Source organism: Castor canadensis, chromosome 2 (genome assembly GCF_047511655.1).
Source record: "Castor canadensis chromosome 2, mCasCan1.hap1v2, whole genome shotgun sequence".
In the NCBI taxonomy this organism is placed as follows: domain Eukaryota; kingdom Metazoa; phylum Chordata; class Mammalia; order Rodentia; family Castoridae; genus Castor; species Castor canadensis.
This window is the reverse complement of record NC_133387.1, coordinates 14,970,763-14,986,551: the sequence shown is the minus strand read 5'-3', so window position 1 is coordinate 14,986,551 and position 15,789 is coordinate 14,970,763. Positions and strand designations below refer to the sequence as shown.

At 36.7% G+C, this 15,789-nt stretch overlaps 1 protein-coding gene across 11 annotated transcripts in view; it reads right to left on the bottom strand.

Annotated features, from left to right (window-relative positions):
* Braf (B-Raf proto-oncogene, serine/threonine kinase) overlaps nucleotides 1-15,789 on the bottom strand; it is a 176,158-nt gene that overhangs the window by 97,921 nt on the left and 62,448 nt on the right. For all 11 annotated transcript variants that reach the window (XM_074061867.1, XM_074061939.1, XM_074061900.1 and 8 more), the window contains one exon: nucleotides 6,451-6,552. In XM_074061867.1, the coding sequence (XP_073917968.1) occupies nucleotides 6,451-6,552 (102 nt within the window). The remainder of the gene's footprint in view (nucleotides 1-6,450; nucleotides 6,553-15,789) is intronic.

Here is a 15,789-nt window from a genome sequence, read left to right as displayed (position 1 = left end):
AGAATTAACAGAATGTTAACTATTATATGGCAAGAAGAGAAAATCTAGACATTAAAAGCTATTTTAAATAAATTAGTACACAGAAAAAAGAAAATGGATTTCTGATGGTGATATAATGAAGTTCTCTCCATTTTATTGCAAGGAAGAGAAAAAGGCAGGGAAAATTAAAAGTTTATCTTCCTACAAAAACATCAAAGTAGTTTCTGTTGAAACACCATGGCACAATTTCTACTTGCTAGTGCACACACTAAACTGAAGAAAAATTATGAATACTGGACATTTTTATTTTTAGCTTCTCATTGCAGGAAATGTAAGCATAGTCTAGGGGTAATGGTGACCTCATTCTGGTCAAAGAGATACAGACAGAAGACTTACAAAAGCAAAAGCTCAGTAAAAAGAGAATTTCTCTGTTCTCCGCTTTCTGCTTTGAGTTTATTGAGAGAGAATTCAAACCTGCTATAGTCTTGACAGAAAAGCCAAAAAGACTTTAGAGAGCCAACCCAGAGTCTGATGAATTTGAACAGAGCACTCACTTTAGGATAATTTCATAGAATAATCTTAGGATAATTTACCTTCATACCTCCTGTTATGTGAAGGGTTAAAAAAAAAAGCCAACCCACTTGATTTAGCAGTATGTTACTGGAGGTTTCTGTTTCTTGCAGTTAAAAGCATTTATAATTTTTATAGATCTAGATTTATTTCATAACTTTTCTACTCTTCCCTCTAATATTTTCCATGTCTGTATTTCTGAAAGCATTTATCTCCCAACATGTTTATTTTTATAAAGACAGATATATATGCACATACCCATAAACACACAAACATATCTATTTATACATACGCAGAGAAATTTTTTCTTATATAGTACTTTTAGTTTTCAAGGATTTTATTTTTTCTTATTTCCAAAGTTCAAAGGATTGAACCCAGGGTCTTTTTTATGCCAGGCAAATACTTTACCACTTGAGTGAAATCCCCTGCATTTTCATTTTTATTTTGTTTGAGACAAGTTCTAGCTACTATCTTTTCCTTGGCTGGCCTAGTACTCATGATCCTCCTGTCTCCACCTACAGAGTAGTTGAGATTACACATATGCACCACCATACTTGGTTTTAAGAGCTTTTTCTTGTTTTCTGTTCCTTGTGCTTCTTTATAGCTATGAAACAAAAATGGATTACTACATCTTCTGTTATTCTGATATAAATTATAGCTATTTTTAAGTTTTCTTCTTCTGCACTATTTCTGAGGTCCTGTGACCATTTTTGCTGTTGCCTTTCCTTTTAAAATCTTTCCTCAAATATATGACTATTCTTAGCTGTCCATTCATATTTAAGAGTTGAACACCCTTCAAATGTCAATACTAACAAAAGCAATCTATAGGTTCAATGCAATCCCTATCACAAGTCCTGACCTACTCATAGAAAATTTTAAAATCCTTTCTAAAATGTGTATGAAATCTCCCCATGGCTCAGGAGGCAAAGACTTGGGAGGATGATGGATGGAAGCCAATCGAAGCAAAAAGTAAGTGAGACACCTATCTCTACTAGTAAAATTAGCATGGTGTTGCACACCTGCGTTCCAGCTACAGGAGGTAGAAACAGGAGGATCATAGGCTGGAGGCAAGACTCAAGTGGTACAACATCTGCTAGCAAGCACAAGGCACTGAGTTTAAACCCTAGTGCCACCAAAAAGAAACAAACCAAAAAGTCGTATGAAATCTCAAGAGACCCTGAATAGTCAAAACAATCTTGAAAAACAACTAAGATAGAAGAGTCATAATGTCAAAACTTCCTTATGTCAAAACTGACTACAAAGCTAGATATCAAAATAGTGTGCTACCCACATAAAGACAGATATTGAGGACAATGAACTACAGAGCCAACATGTAAACTCTCCCACATATGGCCAAAGAATTTTTGACAATAGCACCAAGACTATTCAATTGTGAAAGGACAGCCTTCTTGATAAATGGTGTTGGGAAACTGGACATCCACTTACACTCACAAAAGAATGAAGGTTAAGTCAGGCACGGTGACTCATACCTATAATCCCAGCTACTCCGGAGGCAGCCTGGGCTAAAAGTTCATGAGACCCCATCTCAACCAGTAAAATGCTGGGTGTGGTGGTTCATGCCTGTCATCCCAGCTATGCAGAAAACTTAAATAGAAGGACTGCAGCCCAGGCATAAATACAGGACCTTCTCTCAAAAATAACCAAAGTAAAAAGAGCTGGGGGCATAATACAAGTACCACAAAAAAAAAAAAAAAAAGGGTCGTAGAAATGACCCCAACATTGTATGCACATATGAATGAAAGGAAAAAAAATAAAAATAAACAAATTAAAAATGGACCACACAGACCCAAACACAGAAGTTAAAACAATAAAACTCTTAAAAGAAAAGACAGAGAGAAAGCTCAGTGACACTGGATTTGGAAATGACTTGTGTGTGCTACCGGGGTTTGAACTCAGGACTTCATGCTTGGTAGGAAGGCACTATACTACTTGAGCCACACCTCTGGCCCATGATTTCTGAAGTATCATTGTGCTCCTAAAAACAAGGGCAATAAAAGAAGAAAGAAATTGGCCTTCATCAAAAGTAAAAATTTCTGTGCATCAAAGGATACTATTAATAGAGTAAAAGAAGCCCACAGAATGGAAGAAATATATGCAGATAATTTATCTGACAAGGACTTTATGGAAAACATAAAAAGAACTGTAATTCAATAACAAAAACCCCAAAACCCAAACAACAAAACTGAAAACTGGGCAACGGCCTTAAATAGGCATAACTCCAAAGAAGATGTAAACTGGCCAATAGTTATACGAAAAGATCATTAATAACACTAGTCATCAGGAAAATGCAAATCAAAATCACAAAAGTACCATTAAGGTGGCTTTACCAAAAACAAAATAGAAAACAATAAGCAATGGTAAGGATGTAGAGAAACTGGAACCCTTGTGCATTACTAGTAGGAATATAAACTGGTAAGATACTTTTATAAAAAGTACAGAAATTTCTTTCAAAAATTAAATAGAATTGCCATGATTCTGCAATTCTAATTCTGAGTATACACCCAGAACTATATAAAAGCAGGGATTCAAATACTTATACACGCATGCTTATAGCAGTATTATCCATACTATTCACAAAGTGAAAGCAACCCAAGTGACCAGTGACACATGAATGGCTAAACAAATGTTGCATGCATGCATACACACACACACACACACACACACACACACACAGAGGAGTATTTTTTAGCCTTCTAAAGAGAGGATTTTTTTGGGGGGAGGAGGAATATTGGATTTTGAAGTGGCTTCACACTTGCTAGCATTATCACTTGAGCCACTCCACCAGCCCTGTTTTGGTTGAATAATTTTTGAGATAGGTCTCATGAACTATTTGCCTGGGCTGGCTTCATACCCCGATCCTCCTAATCTCTGCCTCCTGAGATATGGTCTGCCACTGAGCTACAACCCTAAGCCTGAGAAGGAAATTTTTACATATGTATTATCCATGTTGCCAAACATATAAACCCTTGAAAACATTATGCTAAGTGGAATAAGCCAGGTACACAAGGACACATACTGTATGTTTCCACTAAAAGAGTCAAAAACTCAAAGAGACAGTAAAATGGTGGCTGCTACAGACTGAGGGTGGGAGGAGAATGGGGAGCTGGTAGTCAATGGATAAAAACGTTCAGTTTGGCATGATGAAATGTTCTGGAGATGGAACATGGTGATACCTGCACAACAAAATGAATACACATTACAGAACCATATACTTTAACAAAAGTGTTAGGGACTCTTGAGGAGTGAATTAGTAACCTAAAGAATGGTAGATCTCAGTGGATCATCAGTAAACTTAGCTTTTCACTGAAGGCCCTTCAAATATCACCACCACCTTTTCTTGTAGGCTGGTAAGGTTTCCATAGGCAAGAACTGTCATCTGTAGCCAGAGTTATCTTCATAGTATGGCAAACAGTAATAAGTGCAATGTACTAACTCATTTCTATGTTCACATACTAACTCATTTCTATGTTCATTTTCTATGCCTCCCTTCCCCAACTGAGGCACAAATTATTTGAAGACAAGAGATTTTGGGCTTTAAAAAAAAAAAAAAATTGCCGTATCTCCAGAGCCTAGAATAGTCCAAATGTTAACAGGCACTCAATGTCTTTTGAACGAATGAATCACCTACTTATGGAGCACTTAATATGTGTCAGGAACTGTTCTATTTCATAAGTATAAACTCAATGTTTAAATTACCATGGACAGTATTCTCATTTTATAAGGTGGGATATAAGGAAACTAGAGCACAGCCAATATTCAAACCTGAGGTCTGTGTGGTTCCACTGGCCCATTTTAATCACACCACATAGCCTTCCACAATATCTGTATATACAGATATGCATTTATACGTACTTTACATATATGGTCATAAAGTATTTGTAGCTACAAACTGTGTAGCACTTGTCCTTGGGAATAAGAATCCACTCCTTTACCACAGGCTAATGATATAACCTACAAGTGCTCTAGTATTTTATTTAATTTGAGTATGTGATTCAAGTTTGTGTTTCTAATTCTAAAAAGAAACCAGCCACATAAATCACATTTAGTTAAAAAGTCTACAAATTATGTCATAAAGAATGACTGAAGGTTTAGAAATATTTAGCCCAAATAAGAGCTGCTTATTTGGGGATGTGTATGTGTGGGTAGGGGAGGGGTAAAGGTACAAGACAACACATGATTGCAGTACTGATCAAGATGACAGGACCTTCTAAGTTAGATACATGACTTCTTCCTCTTATTAGCAGTGTCGCCTCAGATAAGTTATTTAACCTCTCTATTTCTTCATGTGTAAAATGAGAGTACCAAAAAATATCTACTGTATAATACCTAGCTCATGGTCCAATGCCTGCCTAGCAAGCATGAGGTCCTGAGTTCAAATCCCAGTACCACCAAAAAAAATGTTCCATAGTACCTAACTCAAAGTAATTATAAAGATTAAATAATAAAAGCATTTAACAAAGTACCAGGCACAGTGTAAGAGTAAGTTCAAAGGTTTGTTGTTGTTAATGCCTAGTCTTCATATAGTAAAAAAGTCTGAAGAATATGCGTGGCCAAGGCAAAGAATACTGCTATCGTGAAAATGAGTTATTAATACCAATGTGGGAAAGTTCCTAATGCATAGAAATGGTTAGGAGAAAAAGTGTGACTAAAATAGTCTAATTCTGTTTAATAAAGAATTATCAGTTCCACTAAGACTATTTACCTCCTATGATTTCTTTGCTTGGCCTCCTACAACATATAAATAAAAACACCCCAGAGGATATTAGAAAGTACTACCTAGTATCCAGAGATAAGAATTCTAGTCTTTGCATTGATACTAATGAGCAGTGTGATCTGGGATAAGTCATATGAAGAAAGGACAGAGAACAGTTTATTAGTTGATGTTGCTAAACTCCCAAGATTTATTTTACAAATGCAAAACTTACTTTTTCATGAAATAATGAAGACTTACTGATCCTTTAAAAAAGTAATTCTATTACTAAATTAGAAATTTAGTTAGGAATCTTTCAATCTGGTTATTTGGAGTCAAATGGTGAACTGATCATTTATAACTTAGGGTTATCTTTGTATAACTAATGATTACAGCTGAGCCAGTTTTCATAAAGTCAGTGAAGGGTAGTGGTGAGCAATGCAGGCTGTAGAACCTGACTGCCTAGATTCCACAACAGCTTGTGGAACCTGAGTGACTTCCAGAAGGAGACTAATGCCAAAGCTTATCTGTGATTATAATAATACCTAGCATCTCACAGGATTAAGAATAATGACTAACTATAAATTTACAATCATATTCAATGCTTAATACAAACCTCAAAACACTATTAAACAGTAAAGGTGAGCAGTGTTGGGTTACTTCAAAGATTTCACTATAAGAAAGCAAAAACCAATTCTGGGAGAACTTGTTCTAGAAAAGATACTTAACAAAACTGCTCCATTTCTCCAATATGGTAATTAGTGCTGTTGACCACCAAAACAGGATGCTTTCTCTTTTTTAAATTCCTTTTTATATGGAGTAGTATTGTGAGATTTATAGAGGATTACTCCTTTAGTTTTGATATCTTCCAAATTACAAAAGTAATATATATATATTGTAACAAGTGAAACAATGAGTCCAGGAAACATAATAAAGGTGGAGGGTCAGGGGGAGGGTATGTGTGACTCAAGTGGTTAAGAGAGCTTGACTAGTATTCATGAGGCTCTGAGTTCAATCCTAGTACTAGGGGTAGGGAAAGGGGAGATATTTATATGGCAAAATTAATTATCTTTTTCAATATCTATTCCCAATCTCACCCCTACAATAACCAAGATTATAGGCACAAATGCTTTTTATAAAATCATTTTCTTCTTTTCAAAATTACTACAGACAGGATATCAAAAACTTACCTCTAGGTATATTGACGGTGGATTATGCTCCCCACCAAATTTGTCCAATAGGGCCTCTATATGTTCCTGTGTCAACTTAATCATTTGCTTGATATTCCACACCTAAAAAAATTATTTAAATAAAGATCACTTAGCACATGGATTAGAAATGTTTTAATGTAGATAAATTCAACAGAGTAACTACCAGTATTCCTTAAAGTTTACAGTGTAGAGATTATATAGTATAGTGTGGTTTTCCCTTTTATTACTAAACATCTTTAATGTATTTTCCCACACCGGTAATAGAATATATTCTCAATATCAAGAGATTCTAATAATACCTAAGTATTCAGAATAAACCAAGAGAATCTAGTTTTCACATCCTCCCAATTCCCATTCTCCCTAAAAAGGTAAATGCTTTTTTGGGATTGGTAAGTATTCTTTCATGTTCTCTTTTTTGTCATGTATAAGCACACATATATAAAAACACAGAAACATTATATATAAACATAACTTAAGCTTACTTTTTCTACTAAGTAACAACGCTTCAGAATTCTTACCACATCCGAACAAAACTATTTCACTCCTTTTAATATTTGTATAAACATTCCTATTTTTATGACACTGGTAATTTCAACAATCTTCAGACTTCAGTGATTAGATGGACATGGACAATTTTCAAAACACCAATTTTCAGATCCTGAACTTCCACCTACAGTCTCCCCTAACTGATCTGTTTAAGAAGTTCTTCTTGCCTACCTCCCCATTTAAAATCATATTCTATTTTATAAAAGGCAAAGACTTTATCTATCTCAGCTATTACTAATATGCACTGTTCTGAAATGTATAAACTCCAAAGTATCTAACAAATAGGTAAGTTTAAAAGTATACAAAAATCACTTGAGAGAAAAGGAAAAGATAAAAATGAAAAGCAGGATCTTATTTTGTTAGTAAAACACATTTCTGCAAGGTTCCAAGCCTTATTATTCAGCCTGCCAGCCTACAACTCAGAAGTCTAGTGGTCATAACAAAGGTACATACTAACATGTTTAAGATTTACCAGAAGTCAGATTTTTTTCCCTTGGGAAACATGAGTCCAATTTGCCTGGTTTGACAGTAAGACCTGGCTTGCAAAACTGCATCACATCTTAGGTATTATCTACTCGCGAGGCTGAGGCAAGAGGACTGCTGGAGCCCAGGAGTTCCAGGCCAGCTTGGCAACATTGTGAGAACCCATCTCAAAACAACAAGGAGAAGGGCTCCAAGATGGCGGCTCGAGGGAGGAAGCAGAAAGTGAGCCTCCTAAAGTGAAATCTTGGAGAGACGTTGGAGACACACCTTGCAGCCAAGGCCACCAAGAAGAGGCAAAACTTTGACCCCTCCACACCTTCAACCTGTGCAGAGCATCACCCCTTCACGTTCAACAGAGAAACCAGGAGCCCCCCCCACCCACGGCAGCCAGATGCCCGCGCCCAGACGGCTTGGGAAGATGCGGACCACAAGGTGAGCTAAGCGGTACATGGTACTCCCACAGACAACCCTGGGCCAGATCAGCATAGCCCCCTGGACAGACCGACCCCCACCCAGGGAAAAAAAGAGAAACTGAGTAATAAGCAATAACAAAAAAAAAGACAAGTAGGAAAGAGGGTGGGTCGCCCTGAGCACCGAAGGGGGGGAGGGGAATCCCTCACAGAACTGTAAATAAACAAGCCGGGCCTGGCCGGAGAGGGTGGGAGCAGGGGCAAGCGCCCAGTAATCAGGAGCGGGAAAGCTTGTAAAAGTGGCAGAGAGAGGAAAACTCCACAGGACAGTGGGGAAGACCCACTTCCCATGTGAGCTGTAAATAAACACGCAGGCCTGAAAAAGCAGGTGCAGTGTCACCTTCCCCAGTGTGCTTGGAAAGGGGAAAGCTTGTAGCGGCAGCTCGCCCACCGGACTTTGAGCAAACAAAGCCTGCAGGGCCAGATGAGTGCTAAGCTCACCCCAGAGATCTGCATAAATAACGCCTCCAGCAACAGCAGGCTGACAGCAGCGGGCAGGCAAGCCACATCCACAGATACCATTCTCAGAACTGTCTCCAGACTCTTTTTTTTTCTCTCTCCCTACCTTTGATGAGAAAACAACTGAACTACAACTGCATGCTGAAAACCTTACTGAAACTCTATTGCATTTGAACTTGGGACACTTGGTGGGTTTTTTTTTTGTTTTGTGTGGTTTTGTTATATTATATTTTTCCCCTTTGATGAGACAACTACAGAACAACTTCTGAGGCATCATCTCCAGGATTGGAGGCTAAGGGACAAACACCAAAAGTATTAAGACTGAAACTTCATTGCATTTGAACTTGGAGATTTTTTTTAAATTTTTTTATTTTATTTTATTTATATATTTTTTTTCTTTCATTTACTTATTTTTTATTCTTATTCTTATCTTTATTCTTTTTATTTTTTATTTTCAATCCTCTCTCTGTCTCTCTAATGCCTTTTCAGCTTTCTGTTGATTAGTACACTGTCTCTCCCTGTTTATATCTTTGAAACTATTTTTGTTTGTTTCTGTTTTGTTTCTTTCTACTTGTTTATTTTTCCCTTTTCCTTTAACTTCTTTGCTTACCATCCCCTCTCACCCTTCCACTCTAAATATCACTAGTGCTATTATTACAAGACAGAAAATACTAAATTGCACACAGTACAGGGACAATAACAACACCAAGGGCAATGATGGGAAGACAGAAAAAAAAGGGAAACCAGTTTCCCCATAGCAAAAAATTAGTACAGGAACCAGAGGAGAATGAAGAAAACAGATACTCAGATCCAGACTCCAACAAAATGAAGATAAACTATTCCAAAGAACCCAATGAACCCCACAGAATAATTTAAAAGAAGACATACTACAGGTACTCAATGAGAATTTTATAGAGATGATACTGGATATGGTCAACCAAAATGTACAGGAGACACTCAAGAAATTACAAGACAACAAAAATAGGGAATTTGAAAAAGCAAAAGAAATAAAGGAAACCATAGATGCACTGTATAAACACCAAAGTGAAACAGAGAACACGATTAATAAACAGATAAATGAACTCAGGACAAAAACAGACAACATTAAATAGGAAATGACCCAGGATATGGAAAACCTCAGAAAAAAAGAACGAAACAGAATTGCAAAACAAAACAAAGGCCAATCCAGCAGAATAGAACAAACAGCAGACAGAATCTCAGAACTCGAAGATGAAATGGTAATTAAAGGAAAAACCAAAGAACTATTAATTAAACTCAAGACCTGTGAAAAGAAAATGCAAGAACTCACCGACTGCATCAAAAGACCAAACGTGAGAATCATGGGCATCAAAGAAGGAGAAGAGGTGCAAGCAAAGGGAATGTGTAATACAGTGAACAAAATAATAACAGAAAATTTCCCAAATCTAGAGAAAGATATTCCCATACAGATGCAAGAGACCAAACAGACCAGATCAACAGACCCTCGACATATCATTAAAACAAGTTCAGAAACTAGGGAAAGAATATTGAAGGCTGTAAGAGAGAAAAAACAAATAACATGCAAAGGTAAACCCATCAAAATCACAGCAGACTTCTCAACAGACACATTAAAAGCAAGAAGAGCGTGGGGCGAGATCTTCCGGGCACTGAATGAAAATAACTGCAACCCCAGGATACTCTACCCAGCAAAACTATCATTCAAAATAGATGGAGCGATGAAAGTCTTCCATGATAAGAAGAAACTAAAACAATATGTGACCACAAAGCCACCATTACAAAAGATTCTTCAAGGGATTCTGCACAAAGAAAGTGAAACCCAACATAACCATGAAAGGACAGGCAGCACCAAACTACAGGAAAAGTAAAAGCAAGAAAGTAGAGAGTAACCTCAACTTAGGTACACACAATCAAACCTTCAAACAACTAAGACAACTAAATGACAGGAATCACCACATACCTATCAGTACTAATACTTAATGTTAACAGACTTAATTCACCGATCAAAAGGCACCATTTGACAAAATGGATTAAAAAGGAAGATCCAACAATTTGTTGCTTACAGGAGACCCATCTCACCAACAAAAATAAGCATAGGCTTAGGACAAAAGGCTGGAAGAAGGTTTACCAAGCCAATGGCCCCCAAAAACAGGGAGGAGTAGCAATACTTCTCTCTGACAAAGTAGACGTCAAACCTACATTGATCAAACGAGATAAAGAAGGACATTCCATACTAATAAAAGGGGAAATAGACCAAAAGGAAATAATAATTATCAACCTATATGCACCCAATGTCAACGCACCCAATTTCATCAAACATACCCCGAAAGACCTAAAAGGATATATTAACTCCAACACAGTGGTTGTGGGAGACTTTAACACCCATTATCATCAACAGATAGGTCATCCAAACAAAAAATCAATAAAGAAATTCAAGATCTAAAACATACAATAGATCAAATGGACCTACTTGATGTCTACAGAACATTTCATCAAACTTCTACACAATATACATTCTTCTCAGCAGCCCATGGAACCTTCTCCAAAATAGATCATATCCTCGGGCACAAAGCAAGTCTCAGCAAATACAATAGAACAGAAATTATACCATGCATACTCTCTGATCACAATGCAATAAAACTAGAACTCAACAATGAAAGTAAAGACAAAAAACATGCAAACAGCTGGAAACTGAATAACTAATTACTTAATGAACAATGGGTCATTGATGAAATAAATGAGGAAATTAAAAAGTTCCTGGAAGTCAATGAAAATGAAAACACAACCTACTGGAACCTATAGGATACAGCTAAGGCAGTCCTGAGAGGAAAGTTTATAGCCATGAGTGCATATATTAAAAAGACTGAAAGATCCCAAATCAATGACCTAATGATACATCTCAAACTCCTAGAAAAACAAGAACAAGCAAATCCCAAAACAAACAGGAGAGAAATAATAAAAATAAGAGCTGAAATCAATGAAATAGAAACCAAAAAAACCATACAAAGAATTAATGAAACAAAAAGTTGGTTCTTTGAAAAAACAAATAAGATCGACAGACCCCTGGCAAACCTGACTAAAGTAAGGAGAGAAAAAACCCAAATAGTAGAATCAGGAATGCAAAAGGGGAGATAACAACAAACACCATGGAAGTCCAGGAAATCATCAGAGACTACTTTGAGAACCTATATTCAAATAAATTTGAAAATCTTAAAGAAATGGACAGATTTCTAGATACATATGATCATCCAAAACTGAACCAAGAGGAAATTAATCACCTGAATAGACCTATAACACAAAATGAAATTGAAGCAGCAATCAAGAGTCTCCCCAAAAAGAAAAGTCCAGGACCTGATGGATTCTCTGCTGAATTCTATCAGACCTTTAAAGAAGAAGAACTGATACCAACCCTCCTTAAATTGTTCCACAAAACAGAAAGGGAAGGAAAACTGCCTAACACATTTTATGAAGCCAGTATTACACTTATCCCAAAACCAGGCAAAGACACCTCCAAAAAGGAGAACTATAGGCCAATCTCCTTAATGAACATTGATGCAAAAATCCTCAATAAAATAATGGCAAACCGAATTCAACAACACATCAAAAAGATTATTCACCATGACCAAGTAGGCTTCATCCCAGGAATACAGGGGTGGTTCAGCATACGAAAATCAATAAACGTAATAAACCACATTAACAGAAGCAAAGACAAAAAACACTTGATCATCTCAATACATGCAGAAAAAGCCTTTGATAAGATCCAAAACCATTTCATGATAAAAGCTCTAAGAAAACTAGGAGGAGAAGGAAAGTACCTCAACAGTATAAAAGCTATATATGACAAACCTACAGCCAGCATAATACTTAACGGAGAAAAACTGAAACCATTCCTTCTAAAATCAGGAACCAGACAAGGATGCCCACTATCTCTACTCCTATTCAACATAGTACTGGAATTCCTAGCCAGAGCAATTAGACAAGAAGAAGGAATAAAAGGAATACAAACAGGTAAAGAAACTGTCAAAATATCCCTATTTGCAAATGACATGATCCTATACCTTAAAGACCCAAAAAACTCTACTCAGAAGCTCCTAGACAGCATCAATAGCTACAGCTAGGTAGCAGGATATAAAATCAACATAGAAAAATCATCAGCATTTCTATACACTAATAATGAACAAACTGCAAAAGAATGTATGAAAACAATTCCATTTACAATAGCCTCAAAAAAAATCAAATACCTAGGTGTAAACCTAACAAAAGATGTGAACGACCTCTACAAGGAAAACTATAAACTTCTGATGAAAGAGATTGAGGAATATTACAGAAAGTGAAGAGATTTCCCATGCTCATGGATTGGTAGAATCAACACAGTAAAAATGTCTATACTCCCAAAAGTAATCTATATGTTTAATGCAATTCCCATCAAAATTCCAATGACATTCATTAAAGAGATTGAAAAAGTTACCATTAAATTTATATGGAAACACAAGAGGCCATGAATAGCCAAGGCTATTCTCAGTCCAAAGAACAATGCTGGAGGTATCACAATACCTGACTTCAAACTATACTACAAAGCAGTAACAATAGAAACAGCATAGTACTGGCACAAAAACAGACATGAAGACCAGTGGAACAGAACAGAGGACCCAGATATGAAGCCACACAACTATAACCAACTTGTCTTTGACAAAGGCCCTAAAAATATACGATGGAGAAAAAGCAGCCTCTTCAACAAAAACTGCTGGGAAAAGTGGTTAGCAGTCTGCAAAAAACTGAAACTAGATCCACGTATATCACCCTATGCCAATATTAACTCAAAATGGATCAAGGATCTTAATATCAGACCACAAACTCTTAAAGTTGATACAGGAAAGAGTAGGAAATACTTTGGAGTTAGTAGGTATAGGTTAAGAACTTTCTCAATGGAACCCCAGCAGCACAGTAACTAAGAGACAGCATAGATAAATGGAACTTCATAAAACTAAAAAGCTTCTGCTCATCAAAAGAAATGGTCTCTAAACTGAAGAGACCACCCACAGAGTGGGAGAAAATATTTGCCAGCTACACATCAGACAAAGGACTGATAACCAGAATATATAGGGAACTTAAAAAGCTAAGTTCTCTCAAAACTAATGAACCAATAAAGAAATGGGCAAGTGAACTAAACAGAACTTTCTCAAAAGAAGAAATTCAAATGGCCAAAAACACATGAAAAAATGCTCATCATCTCTAGCAATAAAGGAAATGCAAATTAAAACCACACTAAGATTCCACCTCACCCCTGTTAGAATAGCCATCATCAGCAACACCACCACCAATAGGTGTTGGCAAGGATGCGGGGAAAAAGGAACCCTCTTACACTGTTGGTGAGAATGTAAACTAGTACAACCACTCTGGAAAAAAATTTGGAGGCTACTTAAAAAGCTAAACATTGATCTACCATTTGATCCAGCAATACCACTCTTGGGGATATACCCAAAAGACTGTGACACAGGTTACTCCAGAGGCACCCGCACACCCACGTTTATTGCAGCACTATTCACAATAGCTACGTTATGGAAACAGCCAAGATGCCCCACTACTGACAAATGGATCAAGAAAATGTGGTATCTATACACAATGGAATTTTATGCAGCCATGAAGAAGAACGAAATGTTATCATTCGCTGGTAAATGGATGGAATTGGAGAACATCATTCTGAGTGAGGTTAGCCTGGCCCAAAAGACCAAAAATCCTATGTTCTCCCTCATATGTGGACATCAGATCAAGGGCAAACACAACAAAGGGATTGCACTTTGATCACAAGATAAAAGCGAGAGCACACAAGGGAGATATGAGGATAGGTAAGACACCTAAAAAATTAGATAGCATTTTGTTGCCCTCAATGCAGAGAAACTAAAGCAGATACCTTAAAAGCAACTGAGGCCAATAGGAGAAGGGGACCAGGAACTAGAGAAAAGGTGAGATCAAAAAGAATTAACCTAGAAGGTAACACACACGCACAGGAAATCAATGTGAGTCAATGCCCTGTATAGCTATCCTTATCTCAACCAGCAAAAACCCTTGGTCCTTCCTATTATTGCTTATACTCTCTCTTCAACAAAATTAGAGATAAGGGCAAAATAGTTTCTGCCGGGTATTGAGGGGGTGGGGGGGACAGGGAGGGGGCAGAGTGGGTGGGGGCAGGGGGAGAAATAACCCAAGCATTGTATGCACCTATGAATAATAAAAAAATTTTTTAAAAATAAATAAATAAATAAACAAGGACTGGAAGAATGGCTCAATCAGTAGAATGCCTGCCTAGCAAGCACAAAGTCCTGAGTTCAAAACCCAGTACTGCCAAAAATCAATGAATAAAAGGGTGACATAAAACATCAAGAATTCAGTTTAAAAACGAAAGAAAGGAAAATAATCAAAAAAAGGTTTTAAGATCTTGGTTTATTTAATAGTTCCCTTACTAAAGACGTCTAGATTATTTATCTTTTCTCAGCCTCAAACAATGCTTCAATGAACTGCCTTTTTGGGCAAAGTTGCAAGATTTCCTTTCCAATATCTATGCACAGCAGAATGAAGAATGTACTTTTTTCATTTTCCTCTTCTTCTTTTCTGTGCTGTTTATTTCAATGTCACCATCTCATTTAGAATGGTAACAATCCCCTCTATCCATCCCAATCCTGATAAGAATCAGTTTCTGTCACCTTTGGTAACTTTATTTGCTCTGTAACACATATGGCCACTTTATCATATACACATTTATTTATCTTTCCCCACTTCCCAACCGAATGAAGTCTAGGAGGAAAGGTCTTTTTTTTTTTTTAATCTTGTTTTGTTTTCTAATCTATCCCCCAAAGCCTACAACAGTACCTAAGCACTCAAATACATATTTGCTGAGAAAAATGAATGCTTTCCTTAGATTATGTCCCTTTATAATGAGTTCACTAAGTACAGAGGCAAAGCTGCTTTGGTAAGCCAAAATTTAATATCTTAAAGTTGATGATGTTTTTCATGTTTATTAGCTACTTTGAGATTTAGCAACATGTTTTATTCATCTTTTTGTGCCCTTAACACTTATCCTGGTACCTCAGTCAATTAAAGATGAAGATTAAAATCATTTTCAGAACACGATAAAAGAAAAAAGTTAATCATAGAGTTCAGTGATCCTTTCCTTTGCCCAGTAAATTCAGTACTCTATCACAGATCCTTTCTTTCGCCCAGTAAATTCAAGACTCTATCACAGAGTCTTTTTTTCCCCAAAGTTCCATAGATAAAAACTCATGTTCCGTTTAGCATAAACAACTACTCCCCCAAGGGATGTGAAAAATACAGGGAGAAGATTAACAAGGGGGAAAAATGAACATAG